Here is a 26,330-nt window from a genome sequence, read left to right on the forward strand (position 1 = left end):
ATTGCAAATGCTTTATTGACTGTGTGCACCTCAGTTGTTTCACTGTAAGCAAATTAATGAATATGTAAGTAATAGCTACAATAATATTTTCAGCCTGTTGCTATCAGAAGCAGACAGTTCAACCTGTACATATATTTTGTCATCCCTACACATACTAGCACACAGAAGTATCCATCCTGCACAGACTATTTATTATGTGTTCACCTCAAACATCTAAAGGGGGATTCAGGAAGGTAGCACAATGTATGCACATCTGTGTACACATCATACACATTATGGTAACTTCTTTGTATTCAGCAACACCAATGCCTACATGAGGAGCAGTTTACTACCATGACATCCAGAACAGCAATGATTTGCATGTCATGATAGTAAATGTGATTCAGAGGCATGTAAATTAGCTGATAATGAGGTCTTACCTCATTGCAGCTAACACGTCTCTGAATCAGAAATTATCATATATTGAGTGCAGGACGTTTTTAGCACAAGCTGTATGACTCTGGCTAGACCTTTTAATGAATTTCAGGCTGACTGCGATAAAATTAATTAATAAATACATAAATAATAGCCTCAGTAATAAATTTCAGAATGTTGCTTTCAAACACATACATTACAAGCCATTGCAACTCCCCACATGAAAAGTTGTACCTACAAACTACAATTTTTTTATTTACTGTGTACCTCAGATATTTAACTTCAATCAAATGAATAAATAAGGACGACAATAATGCATTTGAGTCATTGCTGTCAGGTACATCCAATGCAATCACTGCAATCTACACACACACACACACACACACACACACACACACACACACACACACACACACACACACACACACACAAAAAAAAAACACACTATTTTAGCTCATATTACCATAGTTCAACTTACAGAGAAAAATATAACTGGCTGGTTGCAGTAGCTGAACAGGGACATATTCATAGCATAGCATATATAGCATAGCCTAGCACATTACCATTTGCGTAAAAAAATGAATTGGGTTTTCTGGTAATGGCAGCTGCATGAAAACACTGTGTTATCCCATTCCTAAGAAACACTGAGTTAAAGTCTGCAGTTGTTGGCTGAGAATATAATCAAAATACATGCAGACACAGGAAATAACTATCTCCTTACTCTATCCAACATATTGAATATTGTGAGGTAAGAATAAGCGAGTAACACAGCCATAAAATTCCTGCATGAGGGAAAGTGTTTTGTATCACCAGAGGACTCACTAGGATAACAAAGCCACAGCAGCAGCTTACTGTACTGGTAGAAACAGATCCTAATCAGAGATATGAGGCAACCACTTCTGAACTTCCAGTTTTGCAGATGTTGGACAAGTTGACAGCAACAGATGCTAAGTTAGATAATTATGTCACAAGCAAGGAAAAATTATATGAAGAGGTGGAACAGGCCCTCTCACAACATTCTGATGTGCTGCTTGAACTGCAGGTGGACTCAAAGCAAATATATATGCCTTTTACAGACAACTAAATAAGAGTGGAGCACCTGGAGACAAAAACTAATGAATATGGAAGACAGAGCCCATAGAAAGAACCTTAGATTTTCTGGTATACCAGAAAAAAGAGAAGGTAGAAATTCTCGAGCATTAATGCAATCCCTGCTCTCTAAATGGACTGGCAATACATGAAATAGAAATTGAAAGAGCACATCGGCTATATTCTCCTTGAATAGAGGGAAGTCTTAGAAACCACAACAAATGATTGTATGAATTTCCACACATAATTTAAAGGAAAACATATTGAGGAAACTGTGGCAATCAGGGAAAAATGTATGATAAAGATGCAAGTATATGTGTGTGTTTCAAGACTAGAGTGCCCAAGACCTGAAACAAGAGGAATAAATCTGTACCATTAACTCAGTTGTATAGAGCAGGAAGCTGAAGTTTAACCTGCCATACCCATCACTTATAAAAGTGTTCCACTGTACAGGTGCAGAAACATGTGCAGCTCCAACAGAAGCTCTGAAGGCTTTGAAAGAAGGTGCATTTTTGGAGGAGAAACAGGAGACCTGTGAACCAGCACAAGGAAACAGCAGCAGAGGAACCTTTTAGTAAACAAGCAAAGAAGACAATGTCTTATCCTGTGTTTAGACAGAGATGTCTGAAATGTTGAGAAAGTTGGAAGAGGAAAAAATAAATGGAAGCAGATGAAAGTAAAAAAGCTACTCCATGTAAGAGTTTGGTAAATTTGAAACAAACAAAAAGGTTCAGACAGCCTAATGTTTTATTATAGATACTAAACATAATTGAGACTAATGGGGACAGGATCATATAACACTTTGATGTAGGGGTGTATTCTGGAGGAATACATGCCACTGTGGGTGATATCCCGTGACAGTGCAAATCACCCTGGTAACTGCAGAACTGCAGGTCAGACTACCCTGAAAGTAGACTTAATGAGAACTGTAAGTAATGTATATAGTTATTCTTTAATAGTTTCGTTTTTAAAAAGATCGAACATTAATCTGTTTATTAAGAAAGGTTTTTATGGCAAGTTTCCTTTTTTCATATAGTCATAGATAAAAGTCTAATAATGCAACCAAATAACTACATTAACATAACTAGGAAAAAATAATATGGGCAGGGAGGAAAACAGAAAAGTTAGATGGATAACTAAATGGTAGAAGGTCAAATTCTAGGCAAACATGCACAGATAAACCCTAACAACACGGTTAAATGAAGTTGACCTTGTGTAATATAAATGGGTTGGAAACCCAGTTAGAAGACAAAAAATGATGTGATGGTTGAAGAAAATATCCCCACATATGCTCTTATTACAAGAATCAAGTCTGAGTGACACAAAGCATGAGAAAGTAGGGAGATTTGGGTGTAACAATAAAGCATATTCTTCATAGCTTGGGGGGAGGTACAGTAATTTTGGTCAGTAAAAACTTAACATTTCAAGTGTTAGATGCCCTTAAAGATGAACATGGAAGTTACATTGCAGTGAAAGAATTTACAGAAGCTAAATTAGTTACTATTGCCAGTATCTACAGAACACTAGATGTTCCCCTCCTGCAGGAACTAAGGGAGATCTATCATCCACTAGTAATATTTCAAGAGGGGATATTGCTTTGCGCAGATGACTTTAACGTTGATGACAAGTCATCAGGATGTTCAAGGTGGACCCAGGGCACAAAGATTAAATAGTATAGGAAGGCATTTTGCCACTTTTTCCAGCATTATAGATATGGTGACATTTGGGAGGAGGCCAGTGAAGACAAAAGAAATTACACATATCGGTTGTCAGTAGTTCAGATATGCTCTCAAATATACAGTTTTTATTTTTCAAAAGAGGACACTTATAGAAAAATAGGAAAGAGAGTTTAATATATAGTTATCTCTGATCACACCAATTTGGCATTAGAACTTAAACTTGACAACAGGATAACGCAAAAAAATAGGCATTCCCCAGTGATATATGGAAAATCCAAACAATTTATACAATTCTCGCAAAAGATCATCATACAGATATTAAACAAAAGAGACCCCAATGAGAGATTTCAGACTGTATGGGGTGGCATTAAATGGAGAGGGAAGGAAGAACCTCAAAAGCATATAAAACAAAAACAAGAGATAGATGACCCACACCTTAACATATGGATGGACAGGTTAAAAGATTTACAAAAGACAGAAGGGAGTAGCCATATGTATATGAGAGAAGAGATTATAGCAACACAAAGAGAGATCGACAGATTATTTGAGAAACAGAAAGTTTAGGAGCAAGTCTATTGAGAAACATTTTATAGGAAATATTTCAAGGGCACAAAGACTCTCACCTATTCATGTGAGGCAAAGTAAATTCAAAAGGTAGGGCTTTAAAATTAGAAATAAGGAGAGCAGTGTTCCTACAAGTCATCAAATTAAAGTGCTGAGCAATTTCTAACAATATGTTCAGAATCTTTACTCGTGTTCACCAAGGGATGAAGTTTGAGGCTGTCATTTCAACCAATATTTAACTAGGATAACCCACCCTGAGCTAAATATGGAAACACTCATTGAATTGACGGGAACCACAACAGCTTAGGAATTAATAGAAATCTTCAACATATTACCCACAGGCAAAGCTTCTAGTCTAGATGTCATCCCTTGGAACTCTACTTAATGGGAGGGGAACATTTAAAGACAGCACTTTTGCAATTGATGAATGAGGTCTTACAAATGCAAACCCTCCACCTCCCTCTTGGAAGGAAGCAATAATTTCAACTATGCTGAATTCAGGGAAAGATCCACTAAACCCATGTATCTACAGACTGATTTCAGTCAGTAATCAGGACTATAAAACATTTATCTCAGTCCTGGCAGCCAGACTAGGTAAAATTATTCCTATAATGGTAGATAAAGATCAGTTTGGTTTTTTGAAGCAAAGAAAAAAACCTTTGGCAACATAATTAAGATTCTCCTAATAATACAGCAAGATGAGCAATTTAAACAACTGGTGATATTAAGTATAGATATACAGAAAAGGCATTCAGTAGGGTCAGTTGGGTTTATTTATTTAAAGTGTTGCAATGGTATGATTTCATAGTCAAACTTATAACTCTATTGAGAAATGTATAGCAAGGAACTAATGCTAGGATTAAACTGAATGTTGAACTGTCCCCCAGTTTTAATACAGCCCGGGGCAGTAGGCAGAGATGTCCACAGGTTGTGTCTTGAACCACTCTCCATAAGGCTAAAGAAATCAAATGTAACAGAAGTAATGGTAGGAGACAAACAGGCAACCCTTTCTGTATATGCAGATGACATACTTATATATTTAATAAACCCAGAGACAATTATAAATGATTTATTCTAAGAATTAGTACAATTTGAAAAGATATCAGGATATAAGGTGAATATAGCAAAAATGCAAGCTATCAAATTAAAATGTTCTCTAGAGAACTGAACAATAAATATCCACAAATATTTAATGGTGAGGTAATAAACTTCTTGGGTATAAAGTTAACAGGCCTGCTAAATAATCAATCAGTAATATGTATAATAGAAAAGACAATAGCTGAGTGGATACAAAACTGGAAACTACTGGATTTTGATTAAAACATCAAAATCCAGGCAATATAGATGCATGTGTTATCCTTGCTGCTCTACTGTTTTCAGGAAATATCTATGGACCCATGGGTCTCCCACTTTAGAGATTAAAAAAAATATGTTGTTAGAGTTTATTTGTGTTTCATGAAAATCTAGAGTAGTCTGGGAAAAAAATAAGAAAACCAAAGGAGTTTAGGGTGTTAGTCATACCGGATTTATGGTCCCACTGGCCAGCCTTGCAACTAAAAGTTTTTGCTGTTTGGCAACCAAAAGTGGATATCCCAAGATGGGTAGCATCAGGCAGGACAATACAGAAAAAGACCTCAAAACCCCTTTTTGGAAACACGAAAGTAGTAAAGTGAAAAGAATATGGAAAGATAATGAAGGAGCAGTGAGATGGTTGATTAAGCATGTAAGCACAGAAAGAGAACTAACCAGACTGACCCCAGTGAAAGTAAGTATTAGAAAGCAGGAGTTTGAATTTATACTGAGGTAGTTATCTAAACGAAAGGAAGATAGATTTTTGATAGAATTTGGAGGAAGGAGTTCTTTCATTATGTGGGAAGGTATTAAAGCTAGATTCCTAGAGAGAGATTTGGAATTTCTGCTATATAACAGGATAAAGTTGTATATATGAAAGGGAAATAATAGCAGAAGATGACAGAACAAATACAATGTGTTGAAAAAATGATTTCATGCAAACATAAACTCAAGAGTGGATCCTAAGTAAGGTCATTTTAAATATATACAGAATGAAAAAATAAAATTGAGGTAAACAGGAAGATAGAGATTTGAAAAGGAAAGGGAGCAGAAGTTGGAGAAGAGAGCAATGGAAAGAGGTATATAAAGGGGTCTACGTCAGAAACTCACATGTTCACTTTCCCGACTTCCAAAATGCCAAGACGAAAAGATGGATGACCGCAAAACACGGACGTCCTGAAACACCACCTCTCCACTCCAGGTAAGTAACCGCTTGGCCATCCTGACAAAAAAGTAAAACTGAAGGAAAGCAAACTCACCCCCCCCCACATGGGGGGGTTTGCCCCCATACTCCCCTAACTAAATATACCAGCTCAGAGATCACACTACCATGGGGATAAGGGGCAAAGTTCAACAGGGTGTCCAAGTAGTTACTTACCTGGAGTGGAAAGTTGGTGTTCTGGGACGTCGGTGTTGTGTGGTCATCGGCCTTTTCATCTCAGTGTTTTGGAAGTCAGGTAAGTGAGCATTCAGGTTTCTGAAGGGGACCCATATAAAGCCCCATGGAAAGTGACTAGCATGAGAAAATTACAAATGTTTGGATGGAAATGTCTGCACAACTATTTTAAACCCCTCCCATTTAAATAAAATGTAGCTAACCACAGACAGTACTTGTTGGAGACATGAGGTAGATAATTTGGGATCCTGGTTCTAGATTTTCTAGGAATGCCTAAAATCATCAGAGATGAGGGAGTTTTTTAGTAATAAAATAAATGGAATATGGTCATAGAAACCCCCTTTCTCCATGAGAAAATATGGAAAGTAAATGGAGTAAATCTGGTAAGGCTTTTTAGGAGTGCTAATATTGTCATCAAAGAAAGCAATTATGAGAAAATGGAAAAATGTGGACCCACATATTTTGGAGAAGATCAATAAGTAGATGTGTCCGATCAATCAACAAAAAAGGGCAGTGATGGGGAAAAGAAAGAGACTAAATTGCTGAGGAACTGACAGAGACAGTTTGGGGATAAAGAATCGACCAGAATTTTGACATTACTTAATCTACTTAAAAACAAATATAAGGAGATACTAGTGCGAAAATACAACTATAACTTCCAATAAACACACTGCAGAAGGCAAACCAGTCACCGGACGTCCAACCATTGTAAAAACAAAGTTTATTAAGTACACTAAAATACAATGGCAAAACGCTTAACGAATCACTGGGTTTTTCATCTATTCCATAGAGACTTCATCAGACAAACGTTAAAATTCCAAACCTCCCTGTATATACTACCATTAACTTTTGAAATATCCAATAAAACATCTGAATGTTGTAAAGCTCATTAATATGTAAACATACCTTTGCAATTACTAACACCAAGGCTTAAACCATGTTTTTCTCGAGAAATTCAAAACTTTTTTTCTTCTTTGATACTAGGTAACATCATTTGATCATTTGATATATAAATCCAACCAACTTGAGGAAATTGAAATTGAACGTGTATACCAAAAACTAATATGTAAATATATGTCCGTATTAATCCAGCACTGTTTAAATACCATTCCATAGACAATAGTACCCCCAAGTGGACAAAATGTGCAAAACAAGCATACATTTAATTTCTAACCAAGCATGTATTAATATTACAGGCAGGATGACTAAAGCTAAAATAAAAATACTACATATATATATATATATATATATATAATTTGATGTGGATATAGTACAATTATAAATATAAAAATATATACACAAACAATTTACTTAATCTACTTATTACAGACTTATTCAGCAAAACGTGGAACTTGCGATGAGACTGACTGCAGAAATTTGAACAGTTTGAGCATTCAATATAAAACTAAATTAATATTACATCTGTTGTGTTGTTGATCAGTATGAAAATATAGTGATGTGAATTTTATAATTTTTGAAGGGTTGTAATAGAAGTGAATTTAAATAAAACATTTCATTAAAACAATCTGCATTTTTCTATGTTGAAATTAATCCAGAATTGCCTTCAGTACGGTTTTCTTCTACTTGATTCTCTGGCTAATTCAGTCACCAGTCAAATGAATCTGCCAGAATCAGTGGCTGTTCCCTATTACATCCAACATTCTAACCATCCCTATTACTGCCGCTCCAAAAAAAAAATACAGCAGGAGAACATGTAATACGATGTAATTACCTTATTATCTATTGGAACATGTACATTTAAATGCTGAGCAAAACAACTCAGCCGAGTAAGGCATTTGTATTCTTTAAACCAAAATCAGATCTTTAGCTCTGAGTCCCAAAATAGAAAAGTCAACTGTTTTAAAGAAAGCAAATTTACAAAGTAATAAAAAATGTAAAAAAAAAGAGAGTTTTTTTGTTTTCATTTGGAGGAGCTGTAGGTCATGTGATTCACAGAGTAGCACGTCAGGTAGGGAAGGTAGTGTGCATTCTAAAAAGCTTCCTAATGCTAGGACTTTTTATTTTTCCTTTCCATTCTTATGCAGACCCACACAATGATTTTCTTTGTGTATAAGTAATCTTCTAAGCTACCTATAAACTGAGGTCTGAATTTTCCTACTTAAAAAGATAAGGCAATACACAGACTACTACATGATACTGCTGTCCTATTTTTCGGCAGGCATTTTGGTACTATTTTATGGCACACTTTTATTTTTGCAGTCTTTGCCATTATTGATCTTGCCAACACTCACCAAATGACTGAAACGGTAAGTTAAAGAACTCAAGCAAGGAGCATGTCCCAGAAAGGAGGAGCATTGAATCCTTACCTCTACAGCACAGCAACAAGTGCTTATTTTTTCTATCTGTTATAAAACCTAAGGACATTCTCAGCAGCTCTGACCCTACCAGTCACCTGCCTCTGATAGTTAAGAAACTCAGCTGAGGAACAATTTACTACAAGGCAGGACAATAATATTTAACTAAATGTTTATTTTAATTCTTATAAGTAAAGTCTATAATGTACTATTGTTGAAATAGCTCAGCTTTGTATATGTGTCAATTTTAGCTGTACTGTGACTGGTCTGTCTTCATCTGACTGCTGTAATAGGAAATTTGGAACAAAGGAATCTAGACTTCCCCCTTCTCCCAGTACAACCTTTGGCTATAAATGCTAAACCATTTTTCTTCCTGTTTCTTAAGAATTGTAGTAGTCACTGTTATAATGCTCCCCTGCTACAGTCCTTATGAAATACAAACCCACAAAAATATGTGACCTCTGTCACAGGCTTAATAAAATGGGCTTCTTGCACAACGTGTCCACTTGTGAGTCAGAGGTATGTTAGTTGTGATGAGGTAAGACGCACCCACTCACTCTCCCACACACACAGGTATATGCAACACAAACACACACACACACACACACACACACACACACACACACACACACACACACACACACACACACACACACACCGCAGTCCCTATACCTGTCCCTAACCTGACTGATCTTCCATTTTACCTCTTCTTAATATGTCTGCTATCCAGTTTTCCCCAACCCCCTGATAATTGAGTCATCACTGCTGGTCTAGTGTATCTCCCACCCCAATCCACATATTGCTTTTAGTTCCCTTACAGCACTTCCAAGCACAGTAATCCATAGTGTATCGTGTATCACCTCCCCAATCCATGTATTACTGTTAGTGCCCTTATGGCATTTCTGAGCACAGTAATCCCTACTGTCTAGTGTATTCCCCCAATCCACATATTGCTGTTTAGCGCCCTTATGGTACTTCCAATCACAGTAATTCCTAGTGTCTAGTGTACTTCCCCATCCACATAATGCTGTTAGTGTGCTTACAGCAGTTCCAGTCACAGTAATCCCTGGTGTCTAGTGCCACCCCCTCCAGTCCACATATTGCTGTTAATGCCCTTATGAAACGTCTGGTCACATTAATCCCTGGTGTCTAGTGTATCCCCCACCACCAATCCATGTACTGGACTTGGTGCCCTTATGGCACTTCTGATCACAGTAATTCCTGGAGTCTACTGTTTCTCCTTACCCCCAAACACCATTGCATTGTCAGTATCATTACAGCACTTAATGAATATGCCAAGTGGTCTCCCTATTTCCCCCCAATCCCAGTATTGCCATTGCTTCCATTATGGCACTTTAAACGTAATCCCTTGTGATCTACTGGTTCCCCCACCATGTTCATAGTAGGAGGCTGAATATGGCCATCTTTTGAATCATTGAGCCATGTAGAATAGATGCCTTCCTGGTGGTGGTCCTGGTAGAGATAACAAGACTAATTAGCTTATGCCTGTATCCCCAGAAGGCCTCCTTATTCATTTTTCCACCTCCAAGAGAAACACAACCACACTCCAGGTAGTCCCCAACAGCATTTGGTGATTCATTATAAACTCTTTTCTGTGTTTGCATCAGGGAGCATCACTGTATCACCCTATAAAAAGCCAAATGACTACACATAAAACAAAGATCTCGCCTACTATTAGGATCCCAACTCTGCAAACTACTCCAGCTCACCACATTCATTCCCCTTAAAGCTATACTTCATAATAAATCTCTATGTACAACCTGAGACAGTAATCACAAGCCAAATCAACTCAAATGACCCCTATAACTAAACTCCACAGTAATATACATGCATTCGCTTCTCAGACACCTGCTCCTTGGCAAGCTCTCAGCATTAATGTAAAGGAAATCAGCAGTTATTCCAAATTCAGAATGAAACTCAAAAAGCACCTCTGGATCCAAGCCAAATGCTTCTGCTTCAACACAGGACATACTTCTCTGCTTCTCTCACAGAATTACTGAAAGTTGACCTTCTTCAGAAATTAATGTAAAATTGAATGTAAATATTGTACATTATACTCTGCTTTTTAGTATAATGTGTATTGTACATGCACAGTTTTTCTAGTAACTAGTATGAACTACTCTGTTATTGTGTACACTTCGGTTTTGTTATAAAATGTTTTGTATTTCACCTGGGTTGAGACTGAAATTGGCCAATACTGAAAAGTGTACTACCCTGGTGATATTTATATCTATAATATATATATATATATATATATATATATATATATATATATATATATATATATATATATATCTGGTTCTACCTGACATAATCGAAACTGCAGAACACCGACAACGTAATCACCGACACCACATAATCGACAGTGCATAAACATGAAACCTCACATGCCCGACAACGAAATAACCGATGGTACACAAACACGAAACCTCATACACTGCACACACCACAATAACAACAATCAATAAACAAAACACATCCCCTGTCCAAAAACCACACACACAACACAAGCACACCAAAATCCTTACAAATCCACACTAAACCTCACATACACAACTATCTACAACCCTAACCCAAACCCTAACCCTAAGGTCCATCACTATCGCACACTCAGCTAACCTGCGCCCTAACCCTAACTCACTTAACCCGCCCCTAACCCAAAGACTTTCACTACCGCACACTTACCTAACCCGCGCCCTAACCCTAACTCACTTAACCCGCCCCTAACCCAAAGACTTTCACTACCGCACACTTACATAACCCGCGCTCTGACCCTAACTCACTTAACCCACCCCTATCCCCACAGACCGTCAATATCCACACTTACCTTACTCGCACCCTAACGTCCATCACTACCGCATACTTACACAGACTTTTCCCATGTCGGCATCCTCGGCATCGGTGTTTTCATCCATCGCGTCGGTCTTCTGCATTGTCGATCTTCCGGCGCTCGCGATTCACTTGTCGATCTTCTCAGTTGTCGACGTACTCAGGTAGGACCATATATATATATATATATATATATAAAATAGGTGGTGCAGGTATGCAATGTAAAAATGAAAATGGTGTAATAAAGAGAGTTTAATTAAGTAATAAGGCAGCTGTACATAAACAGAGAATTTAATTATGTTTAAAATTATGTTTTTCATATTTATTAATTTTTGAAATATTAATATTAATTAAGTGTGTTAAAATGAAGATGAAGCTGCATAATAAGGATGAAATTGGTTTTAAATTGGTTTTTATAAATAAAGCACCCTTACTCTTTTCCATAAGTGGCATGGGATCTTTTATATTCACCTGAGCTACCACCTACTTAGGTAGTGGAGACCTCATCTTAACATCTCAGTCTGAAGGCTAGTAAACTGAGGAATGTAGAGCCCCCCCCCCATGCTGCACTGCAGTCAGTAATATTGGAAAAACTAAATCCTATCATGACCATCAGCTTTCTGATCTTTCAGTGTCAGAGACAAGTATGGCACCTATGAGATACTTAATCTGGCAAGAGGCCAATGTTCATTGTTTTTTGTAGTCAGATTTTACATATTTGGTACATAGCAATTGGACTGAGTGTTTTTGAGCTATTTTTTCCTTTTCTGCATACCTCTTAATTTCCAACTTGTCTCTTACTAGACTCTAGTGTCATGATTTAAAGTATGTTGTTTAATTATAAGTATGTTCTGTAATGCTTTTCTCCACATGGCCTTACCCAAAAAGGGGCTGTGCCAGGTCAGACTATCCCTGTAAACAAATGCTAAATTAAATAGAATAAATTATTTATGACCTATTATCATTTGTAACCATATAATTTAAAACATTTACTTATCTTTTGTTTTCTTGATGTTCTGCAACAAAGGCAAGAAAATCTTGCCATACAAGGGCCAAATTTAGTGATGATGCTGATGTTAATTTCCTTACTATATTCTGCTCACTTCTGTTATTCGGGTGTGCTCACTGATATATTTTTATGTCTGCCATTTATGGGATGCCTTGAGAAACGCTGTACCAAGGATATTTGGTGCCATTAGTAATGTATCAATTTGGTACCCCCTGCCAAACTATTAAAAAGGTTTGACAGCATATAAGCTGTCATTAATCATTCACTGAAATGACCACTTATTAAATAGCTGATGATATGAGAGAGCAGCTGACACAAGACTCCCTAATTCTCTGTCAGAAAATGTAATCAAAAAATTAAAAATTGAAAATATTTGCTAGCTAATTTTATTCATTAATTGTCAGAGAAAAGATATATAGCTTCATGTTCTTTAAAAGAAATAGTCCTTCTTTCAGAATTTCAACTTTTTGGTTAAAAGAGAAGAAACTTCACTCAATAAATGGTACTCGGGATTATTGTGTTAAAAAAGATAATCAGTATTATCTAGTATACAGGATCTATTACTTAAAATAGACAAATTGGATACAACACTAAAATGTTTCAAAGAAGACACCAAAAAGAGGGTGGAACATTTTGAAGCTATTATGAAACAACCAGGGGCACATATCAGCAGTATGGAAGAGACTTTGAATGATCATGAAAGCAGAATAACTCAATGTGAGTCAAAGACTGGATTTTGTTTTAAATAAAATTACTGGCTTATAGAAAAACTTGATGATTTAGAAAATAGACTGAGACAAAATAACATTAGAATTTATGGTATACCTGAAAAGTATGAGGGAGACAATATAAACAGCTTCTTAACTACCTGACTGCATAAAACATTAAATCTACCTGAAACATTATCTTTTGGAATTGAAAGAGCACATAGATCCCTGAGGGCACCTTTTAAGAAGGAAAACTCACAGCCATGCACAATTATAATTAACTTCATATCTAGCTTAGACAAAAGGTCAGATATTAAAAGCAGCATGGTCCAGCCCACCTATTAAAATAAGTGAACATGTAGTCAGATTTAACAATGACTATTCAAGTAAAGTACTGAGTAAAAGAAAATCCTGTTTACTACTGATCAGGAAACTTAAAAAGAACAATATTAAAGCCACTTGTTTCATGCAAAGATCAAATTATTCCTTTCTGAAGAAATCAAAATATTTAATACGGTGGAGGAGATATCCACTTTTGTTAACATCAAGAAAATCCTTAATACTGAAGAAATGAAGTGGAACAGTATATCTCTGAAGAGACAGAGTGAGCTGAATTCTTGGAAAACTGTGTCTAAAACTAAAAAGCCTAAAATCAAATTACTCTTATTCACTGATTGCTGGACTATTGTTTTCTAAAACAATAGATTTGCCTCTTAAGTAAAAGGTTTGTACTGGACTTTAAGCCTCAAAACATATGTAAGTATGTATTTAGATTTTAAGCTAAAGCATTTTTTCATGATGAAAACTATAGTTAGTTTTTCTGATTTACTATATTTATGATGAAACACTTAATATATTTCATTTAGCTAAACCTATAATGTGTTTCTAAATGTTAAACAAATACTTTCTGTAAGAAAATGTCATTATATTAAAAGCAATAGAACTGGTAACTTTAAAACTATACAAATTAAGAATTTTATTTTATTTATTCAACATAAAACTGTGTATGTGGTTCACTTTATTCTAGTCATTTTAGTGCTATAAATTATCGCTCAGTCGCTTGTCGCCTGAGATTTTGCACTGTGGTTCCTAACTGCAATTGCGACTGTGTAACCATAGTATCAAAAATAATTTTTTCCCCATGCTCAAGATATAGGACTTCGCTTAAGGAATTATCCATATGCTTAAGGTAAAAGTCCTAACTCTAGAGACTTTTTAGGGCTCTACCTGCTGTTCACAATTTCTAGCTGTTCCCCCCCTGTCCTGGCCTTTATCCCCAATATAATACATCTCACAGTCTCCCTCACTCCTTTTACACTTAACTAGTTAACTCTTTCTGTAAAACTACTGCAGTGGTCTCACTTTTAATTTTATAGTCTACATGTTGACTACTAACCTGCTCTCTTTCATGTGCTACAGACAAATATTGTAACCTAATTATTCTAATTTAATCTTTTCCTTACAGCTCGCACACTGTAGTGTTTGCTAATCCTCTCCTGTAGCGGCTACCTGCCCAGTGGACTACCCTCCATTGAAGCTCCTCAAGTTAGAGTGGAATATCAGTTCCATCACGGAACTCTATACAGCACCTTCCCTAAGGATTGCTGCATGTATGTACTTCTCTTGCTGCTATTTACTTATTAATCTTTATTGTACTACTTTTTGGTGACAGATTGTCCCAGGATAGGGCTCAGCCTCGTATCTGCCAGCAGCTTGCCACCATCCTGACTTCCTTATTGTACCCCTGCTTACCTTCTCACCCATGCCCGATTTTCTTTTACCTTTGTAATATTGGGAAGTAATTGCTAACCAAGGCCACTAGATAGCAGTATAAGACTTATTTCCTTTCCTATTTGGAAATCCCTTGCATAGAGAAACAATACAATCCATTTTCTGGTAAGTACCCCATGCAGTGCTACCTTTCCCTCCCTGAGACTTTCTCCTTACCTCTGCCTTCCCACGCCTATTAAAACAAAATATATAAAGGAACCTGTACCCCTAACACAGTTCTCATATCCTACAAATAGTTTAACGTAAAATATCTGTTTAGACCCTCCTGCCCTCCCAACATTATCCCCTGTATTTCTGGTAATTCTTAGGATTCCCCAATAGTTTAGCCCTGTCTGTACTCTTTAAATTCCCTCTAAGTCTCTCTGTTCTACCTCATATACATCCTACTATTTCCTTCTCCCTCTAGGACAGCTTACCTGACCATGGGAGTGATCCCAAATGAGCTAACGGATTGTTTTTTCTTCTGGCTTTCCTTCTCCTTTGCTCTACCCACTCCGTTCGCCCTGCGGGCTCACTCAACTCCCCATACCCTACCCCCAATTTCCACCCCCAGTGGTCCTAAACTTATAGCATGATAACCCAACCCCCTACTTCATCCACCAATAACCATATCCTTCTATTAACACATTTAACAAGTCCCACCCACTTGTTAAAATTTCAGTCTGTCCCTCTTTTAAAATAACTTCACCCTGTTAACCCCCTATCTTCATACCTATCTATTACCTACCTCTTAGAACACACCTCCACTTGCTATGTATAACCCAAACTTTACTAAATATAACATCCTACTCTCCTCCTTCTTACTCAACACTCTTCTCATTTCTTACTCCCTCGCTTTCTATGAAAACAAAAAGTTAATTGAATCTCACCGAACAGTAAAACAAACTACTCCTCACTATGATTACACCCCACAATCATACAGCAATATAACTTCATCATCTTTCTACCTCATACCTCATTACCATAGAACTACACATATTAAGTTTTTCCAAAACAAGAAACCTTTTCCAATTTTTTCCAAACTTTCCAAATACTTACATAGTCACCAGCAGCTATTATTCCTTTATGGTGACATTCATCCTAACCCAGGCCCAAACAAATACCACCTACTATCACCTCACTAAACCAAGCAAATTCTATAAATCCTACCGCCAATCTCAGTTCTCTCCAGATAGCTCGCCAAAATATTTGCAGGCTAAATAATAAAATAACCCAACTGCATGCCCTTCTTGACCTACATTCCTTTGATATCTTATGCCTAACTGAAACCTGGCTTAAATCAGAAACCAAGGACAATGACATAATACCACCAGGATATAACATCATCAGAATTGACCGTCATATCAAAAAGGGTGGAGATGTAGCAATACTCTACAAAACTGAATTACTGGTTACCCTACTAGATACCTAACCACCCTCATAAAGTAATAGTGAAATCTTAATCACTAAACTACAAATTAATACAAACAAATCCATTTATATCATTTGCTGTTACATCCCCCCCAGGTAACAATATTAATACCCTTGAAAACATACTGAGCTGGCTCTTGACCTCCTTCCTTCTGGAAACTATACTACTTGGAGACTTTAATATTGATTGGAATTGTTGCATTTCCCAAAAACCTACTTCTCACATAAACTTCTATGGCTTTAATCAAACCATTACCGTCTCCACTCAAATAAACAAAACAAGATCCAAACAGAGCACCCTGGACTGGATTCTAGTCAATAGCAACCCTATGGCTTATACCATGGGCACACTACCTGATAATATCAGTGACCATCTAACCACTTTTATTACCAGACAAAAAAGCCCTATCCCTAACCACACACAATTTAGAACAACCAGGAAGAAAACCAATTTCAACCAAACTAACTCCCAGTTAGAGCTTAAAGCTTGCAGTTGGTCTCCCCTAAAATACGTACCTCTTGATGAGGCAGTTTTATACTTTAACAACAAATTCCTTCAAATTCTTAACCACCATGCCCTGTCTAGATTAATTAAAACCAAAGCAAAGCCTGCTCCTTGGCTAACCAAAGAGACCAAACAAAAAATGTTACATAGAAATAGAACTTGGGTCAAATGGCATAATACTAAAAACCCATCTGACCACCAAACATTTAAACAACTTAGAAACAAAACAAAGAAATTAATATTCCTTGATAAAAAATATTATTACTGGAAATTCCAACACACACAATGCCAAAACCCAATTCTGGTCAGGTATCAACAAACTACTATATCCAGGTAATTCTAAAACACCTACTCCTTCTAACCTCACTCAGAGTACACCTAACCAAATTGCTGATACTTTCAACAAAATTTTCTCTGACACTGTTACTTCCCTAGCTTCAACCTTGTCTCCTCAGTCCACACAGGCACCTTACTCCCTTAACAACAATCCCCCCACTTTCAAACTGCAACCAGTCTCAACAGATCTCATCCACACCTTACTTATGAAACTTAAACCTTGTACTCCCTCAGCTAACCACCTCCCAGCTGAGTACCTTCAAATTGCTGCCAAAGTACTTGCCTTTCCTGTCTCCATTTTAATTAATTGAACCATAACTGAAGGCTTTATCCCATCCCCCTGAAAAGTCTCTCATATCATTCCTCTTCATAAGAGTGGTAACTCTAATGAACTCTCCAACTTTAGTCTCATAGCCTTACTTTCTCCATTAGCTAAAATCATGGAAAGATGTGTACATCGGCAATTACTCAACCATGTTCTCCAAAATCTTCTAGCAGACTGCCAACATGGTTTTAGACCTTATCACAGCACTACTATTGCACTCTTGTCATTCACAGACCATATTAATAAAAATCGGAATAACAACTTGCTGTCCTCAACTCTCCTCTTAGACCTCTCTAAGGCCTTTGATATGGTCAACTATACTCTCTTACTAAACATCCTTAAATCTTTTGCTTTGGACACCCAGGCTATCGAGTGGTTTAATTCCTACTTAGAAAATAGACAGCAAGCAGTTCTTTGGGACAATCACATATCATCTCTTCTACCCATCAAAATAGGAGTACCTCAAGGCTCAATACTGGGACTTCTCCTCTTTTCTATTTTTATTAACAATCTAAATAAGTCCCTTCCACAATCCATCTGTATTCAATATGCCGATGACTCAGCACTGATATGTTCAGCATCCTCCCCAATTGAGCTTCAGACTACTACACAAAAAGTTTTCACAGCAGCTGAAAACTGGTTCTATCAATGTTGTCTCTTACTGAATCCCAAAAAGGCTAAATTATTACTGTTCACACCTACACTGAAGTCATCTACTTTTACCTTCAATATAACTTCTAACAATGGCACAGTAATAACCCCTGACCCTACTACCAAACTTCTAGGGGGTCACAATAGACCATAATCTCAACTTTGATTTGCATACTAACTTAACCATCAAGTCAGTCAATAGAAAACTTGGATCTCTATATAGGCTGAAACCCTTCCTTACTGCCTCAGCCAGAAGAACCATCGCACAAACACACTTGCACTCTACCCTTCTCTATGCCTCACCAATTTATACAAACTTATCTAAATCTAATTTCAATAAACTAGCAACATCATATAACAATATTGCCAGATTTGTGACAGGAGACCCTTTTCATACCCATCATTGCTCAAATCTTAAACAACTAGGCTGGCTGGAATTACAAAATCAAATACTACTACAGCAATTAACCATCACCCATAAAATCTTCCATCAGCCTTCAAATACTACGATACTTTGTACCCTTATCACTCCTTATAAAAACCTCTCTTCCTTGCGCTCTGCCACCAAGCTCCTAGCAGCCTCCTATAAATCCAACAACAAAGCTGGGGACCATTTGTTCTCCAGCTGTACTGGACCTGTCTGGAACAAGCTTCCAAGTGAACTTACTGCACTTAATTTTTACCCACTTTCAAAAAGCATGTAAAAACTTTGCTTAATTCCCAATGGCTCTGTCCTTGTACTAACCCTGACTGAACCTTTTATTGCCTCTACCTTTTCCTAGTCACTTCAAATTCTTTACTAGGTTTCTTCAGTACTATTTTTCTACTTTCTATTTGCCATTTCCACTGAACTACAAAAAAAAAAAAAAAAAAATTCTGAAATCACCTGCATTGTAATTCCTCCATGCAGGTCAAACAACATGCTCTGTCATGTGATAAACAAGATTCCTATCCCTTTTTGCAGTAAACAATTTTATCACCTGATGTATTTTCTTGGCTATGCTTCCATTTGTAAAATATTTATTTTTTTGTATAACAAGTTTTGTTCTATATTACTGTGTTGTGAAGCTTTTCTCCCCGGGCTTCTACTGAAAATGAACATGTATCCAGTTAGACTAGCCCGGTCAACAAATGTAAAATAAAATAAATGTGCATTGTTGAATTACCTGAATGTCAGATCTAAGTAATATGCTAACTGGAAGTATTAAAATGCTCCTGATTTTGTTTTCCTTGTTCCTGTGTAACACATTCATTTCACAGGTCATTTATGAAGCAACAGACACACCAAGAAAGCTTGAGAACAAAATCATTTTCCATCTCTTCAGAATGCTACAATTTTCCTGCCTTGAGCTGTGCTGAAGAAAATCTAGGCCAAGGTTTATAACTGATGTCTGTGAAAGAAGAAAAATAACTTTCTATTTTTTTTTTCTTTTTTCAAGTATATATGTAAAAATCTACTCAAAATAACACCTCTTTTTTATTAGAAGTGAAAAGTTGGTAAGACAAAAGCTATAGCAATGGTATAACATATAATATATAGTAATGTTGTAACATATACTTTACTAACATTTTACATGTTAACAGCTTATGCTGCAGTGTTATTAACTTTAACTATACATATTAACTGTACATATTAATTAAAAGAAGTAAAGTTATATGCTTGTTACTGATTAGAACAGCTTAAAAGAATTAAGAAGAATGAAAAACTTGTGAGAAAATTAGCAGCTGCTGTGTGTTGTAAGTTGTCAGTTTCACCTGGTATAACCAGATTCTGATTTCAGCATGTAAAGCTTAGATCAGAACTGCTGCTCACAATGGCTAAACACACATATTCAAATTAAATAAGAATTAATTATTTTTTATATAGTTGAGATTGCTTGTAACATTAGAATTAATAAGAGTAAACATATGCATGTACACAGGGAATGCAATATTTACTAAGATTAATAAAAGAGTATCAGTAAATTAAGAAATATGTACGTATACTGTAATATTTAATATAGAACTGATGATTAAATAGTTCTTTAATGAAGATTTTAGAAATACAAGTTATATAGAATAAGGTAGAATACCAGTGGGAAAATAAGACAATTTTCCATGACAAGATTAAGAGATATAGTAGGTAAATTAATTAATAAAGATCAAACAGGATTTATAGTCAATAGATTAACATATGATAATATAAAAAGGGTATTAACTATTTTAGAGTTAGCAAATGGAATCAACAAGAAATTGGCCTTAATTAGCTTAGATACTGAGAGAGCTTTTGATTCTGTAGATTGGAACTACTTGTTTAAAACTTTAGAAGAATTTGTGTCTCCAGAACAGTTTATTGGAATATTAAAAAACCTGTAGAGAGACTCCAAAGCATATGTTAAAATTAGATATTACATTTCTCAAGGATTCATTGTAAACAAATATACAAAACAATGGTGTTTCTTGTCCTCTTTATTATTTACATTAGTTATTGAAAGAATCCCAATATAAATTATGAAATTAAAAGAGTTTAAGAGTTACCTTAAGGAACAAGTCAAGCATTTTTTAATCTTTGAATGATAAGACTCTTTTAATGCATAAAGTGGTGATAGCTTTAGAAAAAAAAAATTGCATGTTTATGTGATGACTTCAAAAATCTACATAGAATAGACAATAGAAGTAAGATGTTAAGCAAAAAAGCAGAAATCAATACTGTCCGAAGTCTTCATACTAATAAGCTTATTTTATATATACAGGAAATGCTTAATATTTTTTAAATCAATGAGGATCTTAATAAACATAAAAATAATAACCCTGATGATTACAAAATTGACAATTATTTAAAAAAAAATGTTACTTGTAAACTAAATGACCAACAAATATCTCAGTTGAATAAGCTTATTACCTTGATATAAGTTAAATAAGCTTTAAAAAGGTAAAAATGATAAAGCTTCAGGGTTAGATGGTTTAAATATGAAATTATATAGTCTGCTTCTACAAAATATTTTAGAATTACTGAGTGACATTTTCAGGATAATTCAGGATGATAAAATTATTTCTCCTTCATGGAAATGTTCTGTGATCTCACCTATACTTAAACAAGGAAAGAATAATAAGTTAATCTCCTCATATAGATCTATTTCAGTATTAAATGTAGACTATAAAATATTTACTTCCATTTCACCATAAGATTAAAATATATAGTAGATTAATAAATAAAGATCAAACAGGATTTATAGTCAATAGATTAATGTATAATATAAAAAGGTAGTAACTGTCTTAGGTTTAGCAAAAGGAATGAACAATAAATTGTCCCTAATTAGCTTAAATATTGAGATAGCTTTTGATTCTGTAGATTGGAACTATATATTGCATTCAATAGCTTTAGTAACTGGCAAAAAACTTTTAAAGAAAATTCAAAAAAATGTTAACTTCATTCTTATGGTATTCTATAAAGTTGAGAATTGCTTATAGAAATCATATATGTTCATGGGAGTGTGGTGGTATTAACTTCCTAGATGTGGAGTCTTGTTTTTTGCTGCACTTTTTATAAACTGGATAGACTCACCCTACACTAGTCAATGGAAAAACATCCTGGAACAGAATATACTAAATTCTTATAAGTTTATTAAAGGTGATAAATCAGAAATATATAGTAATCCTTTCATCTGGTTAACAAAATTTACCTTAAAAGGAATTTCATTTCAATCTTTAGACTCTGCATATATGAAATCAGTTCTTAAAATACTTAAGAAACATGTTTTTAAAACTCCATTAATATCAAAATGGAAATTGTTGTGTTTTTCTATTCCACATACCTCTAAATTTAAGGAAGCTCAGAACAATGTTAAAATGAATTTATTAAAAAGGAATGGATTAGTATTATAGTCTGATTGCTTTGAAAAAGGAAAACCTAAGTTCCCACAATATTTAATGAAAGAATATAAGTTGGATGAATCTGCTAACCAATTAATCTTATCCATCAGTAAGAAATTAAATGAATTTGTGGATAATATATGTGAAGAGGAACAGAACATTATCCCCCCATTATACGAATATATGAATGTTGTTATTCAAGATTGATTGACATACAAAGGAAGTCTGTCCAATATATATAAGTTAATTATAAATAATAATTATTTCAATGCAAAATTCTGGAACTTTTAGATAGCACAGATTCAATGACTCAGTAGATGGTAATAATAAAGCTTTGATACTTAAATCAGTTAGTCAAACTTATTTAAGTTTATAATGGAAAGATTTTTATGTGGAAATGTATACATAGAATGTTTGTTACTCCGTATAAATTCTCCAAGTTTACTAAAATGACTTCTTCAGTTTGATGGAGATGTAGTAAAGATGTAAAAGCTGATTGGGCACACATGTTTATGGATTGTGAAAAATTAAATGTATATTGGAAAGGGATAAGTACATTTTAAGGGGCTATGGTCTGATAATTGTTCTTTAACAAGATCAATAATACTAATGAATGTTCCACTTCCTGTAGCTGTAAAAGCCAAAGAGCAAAGACTCATTGGGGCTCTCTTGACATTTGCCAGAAAAGTTATTACAAAAAATTGGAAATCAAACTCAGTCCTTAAATTTAACAACAATACTATGTAAAACTGAAAAAGCAGTGATCAGAATAAGATCTATAAAACATAGTAATATCTTTAGTTGTTGTGATAACCTTGAAATGTTGTTATTGAAATACCAAGATTCTTAATGTGTTAATTGTATAAGATTACCTTGATGATTCAGTGCATTCCTATCATTGTATAACAATATGAGAAGTTGAATTTCTTCCTTTCTATTTATATATTGTAAATATGCAGAACAAACACAAATAACAACCCTTTCTGGTAAAGAAGTCCCAGTAAAGAAAACCAAAAAATTAATCCAGCAAGACAGAGGGACTCCAAAATGGCCAGTTTCAATAAAAAAACATTTTATTGTCGACACCACAAGTGCTTTCACAGACTCAGCTAATGTCTATCAAACTAAAAGACTCAGTTTAAATACCATATACTGCCTCCCTTTATTCATGTGGCATCAAGCACTCAAATTATTTAAACAAACAGTCTCATAAAAGCATATGCATAACACTTAAGTACATAAATCATATGATTAATCAAGGGAGGCAGTATATGGTATTTAAACTGATTTTTTTTAGTTTGATAGACATTACCTGAGGAAGCAGCTTAGTCTGAAACCACTTGTGGTGTCGACAATAAAAGTTTTGTATTGAAACTGGCCATTTTGGAGTCCCTCTGTCTTGCTGAATATATTGTAAATATGTTAAATTAATAACATTTTCTTAAAAAAATCTGGACATTCTGTAAATGTCTTAACAATTGAGATGTATGGAACAGAGGCCGCTATGCAACAGGTACAGAGCCACATTTCTCAATGATCTGCCAAGAAATCTCTCTCTCTTTCTGTCTGTTTGCCTTATAGAACTTGGAGTGTAGGCAGATTAACAACTTTATCACTGAAAGAAATCATGCAATCAGACTTCACTATGCCACTCCCTGAAAACACACAACATTTCATTCTGCTAAGACTATCAACGTTATAAGAAAGAGCACTCCCTCGGGTTCTTATGAGTACTAGACCAATTCAGGTTGTACCAGAAAGTCAAAATGTTTACTTTTACTGCTATTTCTGCATGAACTAAAAAAAATTCATACAGCATGGTTTTCAAAAAATATAAGAAAATACTTATTAAGCAGTTGATTCATCCAACAACAGTATAGATGGCCAATAGCAACATTACAGTAATGACAGGGTGCCATCCAAAAGCTACCCGATGAAAGGAGAAACAAACAAAAGCTGAATTATTAAAGCTTACTTTGACATAAATTGGAAGTAGATAGTGTGTTCTGGCAATGTTGTTTGTTAATTTAAGTTGTATTAACAATTCTTACTCTTATGATAGATTAAGTTCATTCTTCACAAACTTCAGGGAACTCTGTGAATAGACAATTTTTTTAAAAAAAATAAGCATACTATGTGTTCTACCATCTTCTAGCATCAGCCAGAACTCTTAAATGGTATGAGGCGCTGTTTTAGGTGCATTCCCAAGCCGAATGATTTAGAGAGGGCAAGCAGATGATTATTGTTATTACAGATGTGGAGAGGAGTATTTGCAGGATGAAAACTAAAAATTTGCAAAGGTAAACAAAAAACTTATATAAACAATGAATGTGGCTTAATTTGATGGCGGGATACAGGGGAATCAGTGTTAATGATGAGTAGAATAATCTATATTAATTGTGAGTGTACTGGGAAACAAAAACGTAAAATAGATTGTGAAGGACAAAACAGCACCATTTGGAATATTTGAAGGTAAACTATGGGATCAGATTATGGACAGTCTAAGTTACAGAGTGAGTGGACTTTTTTTTTAAATTCCTGAAAGAGGCTATGTGTTTATTTTTCTGAAAACAGCCATATTTGATCTGACTGTAGGTGGCTCTACTCTCGATCTCCCCAGTCTGCAGTAAGGCAACATGATTATTTAAAGGGCAACATATATTGTAGAAAGATCTCTGTTTAAGCTGTTATTTGTCACTTAGGGCATGTTAGAGCAATTAAACTGATGTTTGTTAAGCTACCCATGTCTCTGGACATTCTTGAGGACTAGTGGCAACAATCAAGATACTCCTGATGACTCTTCCCAAGTACTACTTATGCATATTTATCCAGGTGTCAACCAGATAAACCCACTCTGTTCAAGTGCTTGTGGACCACTGTTTGAGTGAGTGACTTGCTCAGATTCACACAGTTTGTATGAACAGAGTGAAGGTGTTTAGCCCAGCATTATTGCATGAAGGTCATCAACACTAGATACTTTTATAATCATCTGTGCTAACATTTCAGACATTTCTCTTTCTACTGGCTGAAAAAGTATGTTCAATAGCAAGTGCTGTGTTAAAAGTAAGTGAGTATAACAATATAAGTACATCTTAAGGATACTGAGCCTCTTGTTTTACACACATACAGTTTCTTTTTAAATGTAAAATATGGTTTATGCTGGTAAAATGAGAAAGATATATTTTACATGATGACAAAAAGGGTAGTGTAAAACTGTGTAATAATTACTTGTTAATATGTGTCATTTTGGCATAAAAATATTGTTTAGATCTCCACAAAGTGACATAATTTTCAGAAGTTATCTCCAATATATAAATTAATTATATATTTTAACATCTGAATGTAGTCATGGCTGCAGTGGTTTATCAAGTCTAAGGCAGCAGTTATTCTTTGTTGTCATTTTCTGCCTTCGTTTTCTGTATGACTAGGATTTATGATTGTTAAGCAATAGTGTAGATATTTTTAACTTTACTAGCAGTATCGCCCCCTTAAGTAATTTGCCAGTCCTTTCAAACTGTAACCTGTGAGTGTGTTTCTCTCTAAATATATTGATTTAACAGATGTGTATTTTTTTCTTATTAGCTGTGTTTATTGGAGGAAGTACAATGTACAACAGAAGTCCACCACAAGGAAACATCATAGGAAAAGTCTGCAAATGTATTGGGGTAACATGCTAATTCTCTTTATCTCTTCCTACCTTCGCTGTTTGATTTTGTAATTTAAATTAGAAACACAGTTTAAAACAATATTTGATTATGGAGCACATATTCACTGTTAGAATGCCATTTCATTAACATTTACTTTTCCTGGAATCTTTTAGATAATGTAGTGTGACTGATAGATATTGTCTGTACATAAGGTTTTATTTGAACCAATTAAAGTTCCCTGCATTGCTATTAGTAAGCAAAAACACCAGAAAATGCAGACATCCTTAAATCACGGTTCAAGTGTTTGCAAACACACATGAATATATGTATTAAAGTATCAAATTAATAGTAGTTTTAAAATGTTCTACCACATCTGTTATGCTATTGGTCTGGCAAAAGCTGGAGATCACGTACAGCAACAATACTACATAAGTTTACAGAAATGAGCTAAACTGGTATTATATTTAATTCCTGAAAGATTAGAGTTTACAACTTATTTATTGTACTGATATATTATTTTTTACTGGGCATAGCCTATTTTCTCAAGATGCCTGGGGAAGAAAGCTGCATATTCAAATGCTGTAAGATAATTGCATTTCTATTAATTTGCATTGCATTTACAAGCTTCTATGGTACCTACCAACACTGGAAATGCAGCACTTACAGGACTGCTGGTACTGGCTGGTGGATGTAAACACATTTTTACGGTACCTCCACAT

At 35.1% G+C, this 26,330-nt stretch overlaps 1 protein-coding gene across 1 annotated transcript in view; it reads left to right on the plus strand.

Moving 5' to 3' along the window:
* The window catches only part of LOC122804857 (solute carrier family 15 member 2-like), a 1,359,362-nt gene that overhangs the window by 627,512 nt on the left and 705,520 nt on the right, over positions 1–26,330 (plus strand). The window contains exon 8 of the mRNA XM_044075020.1: positions 25,547–25,629. Coding sequence (XP_043930955.1) covers positions 25,547–25,629 — 83 coding nt within the window. The remainder of the gene's footprint in view (positions 1–25,546; positions 25,630–26,330) is intronic.

This window comes from Protopterus annectens, chromosome 6.part0 (genome assembly GCF_019279795.1).
Source record: "Protopterus annectens isolate FY-2018-M chromosome 6.part0, PAN1.0, whole genome shotgun sequence".
Lineage (NCBI taxonomy): Eukaryota > Metazoa > Chordata > Ceratodontiformes > Protopteridae > Protopterus > Protopterus annectens.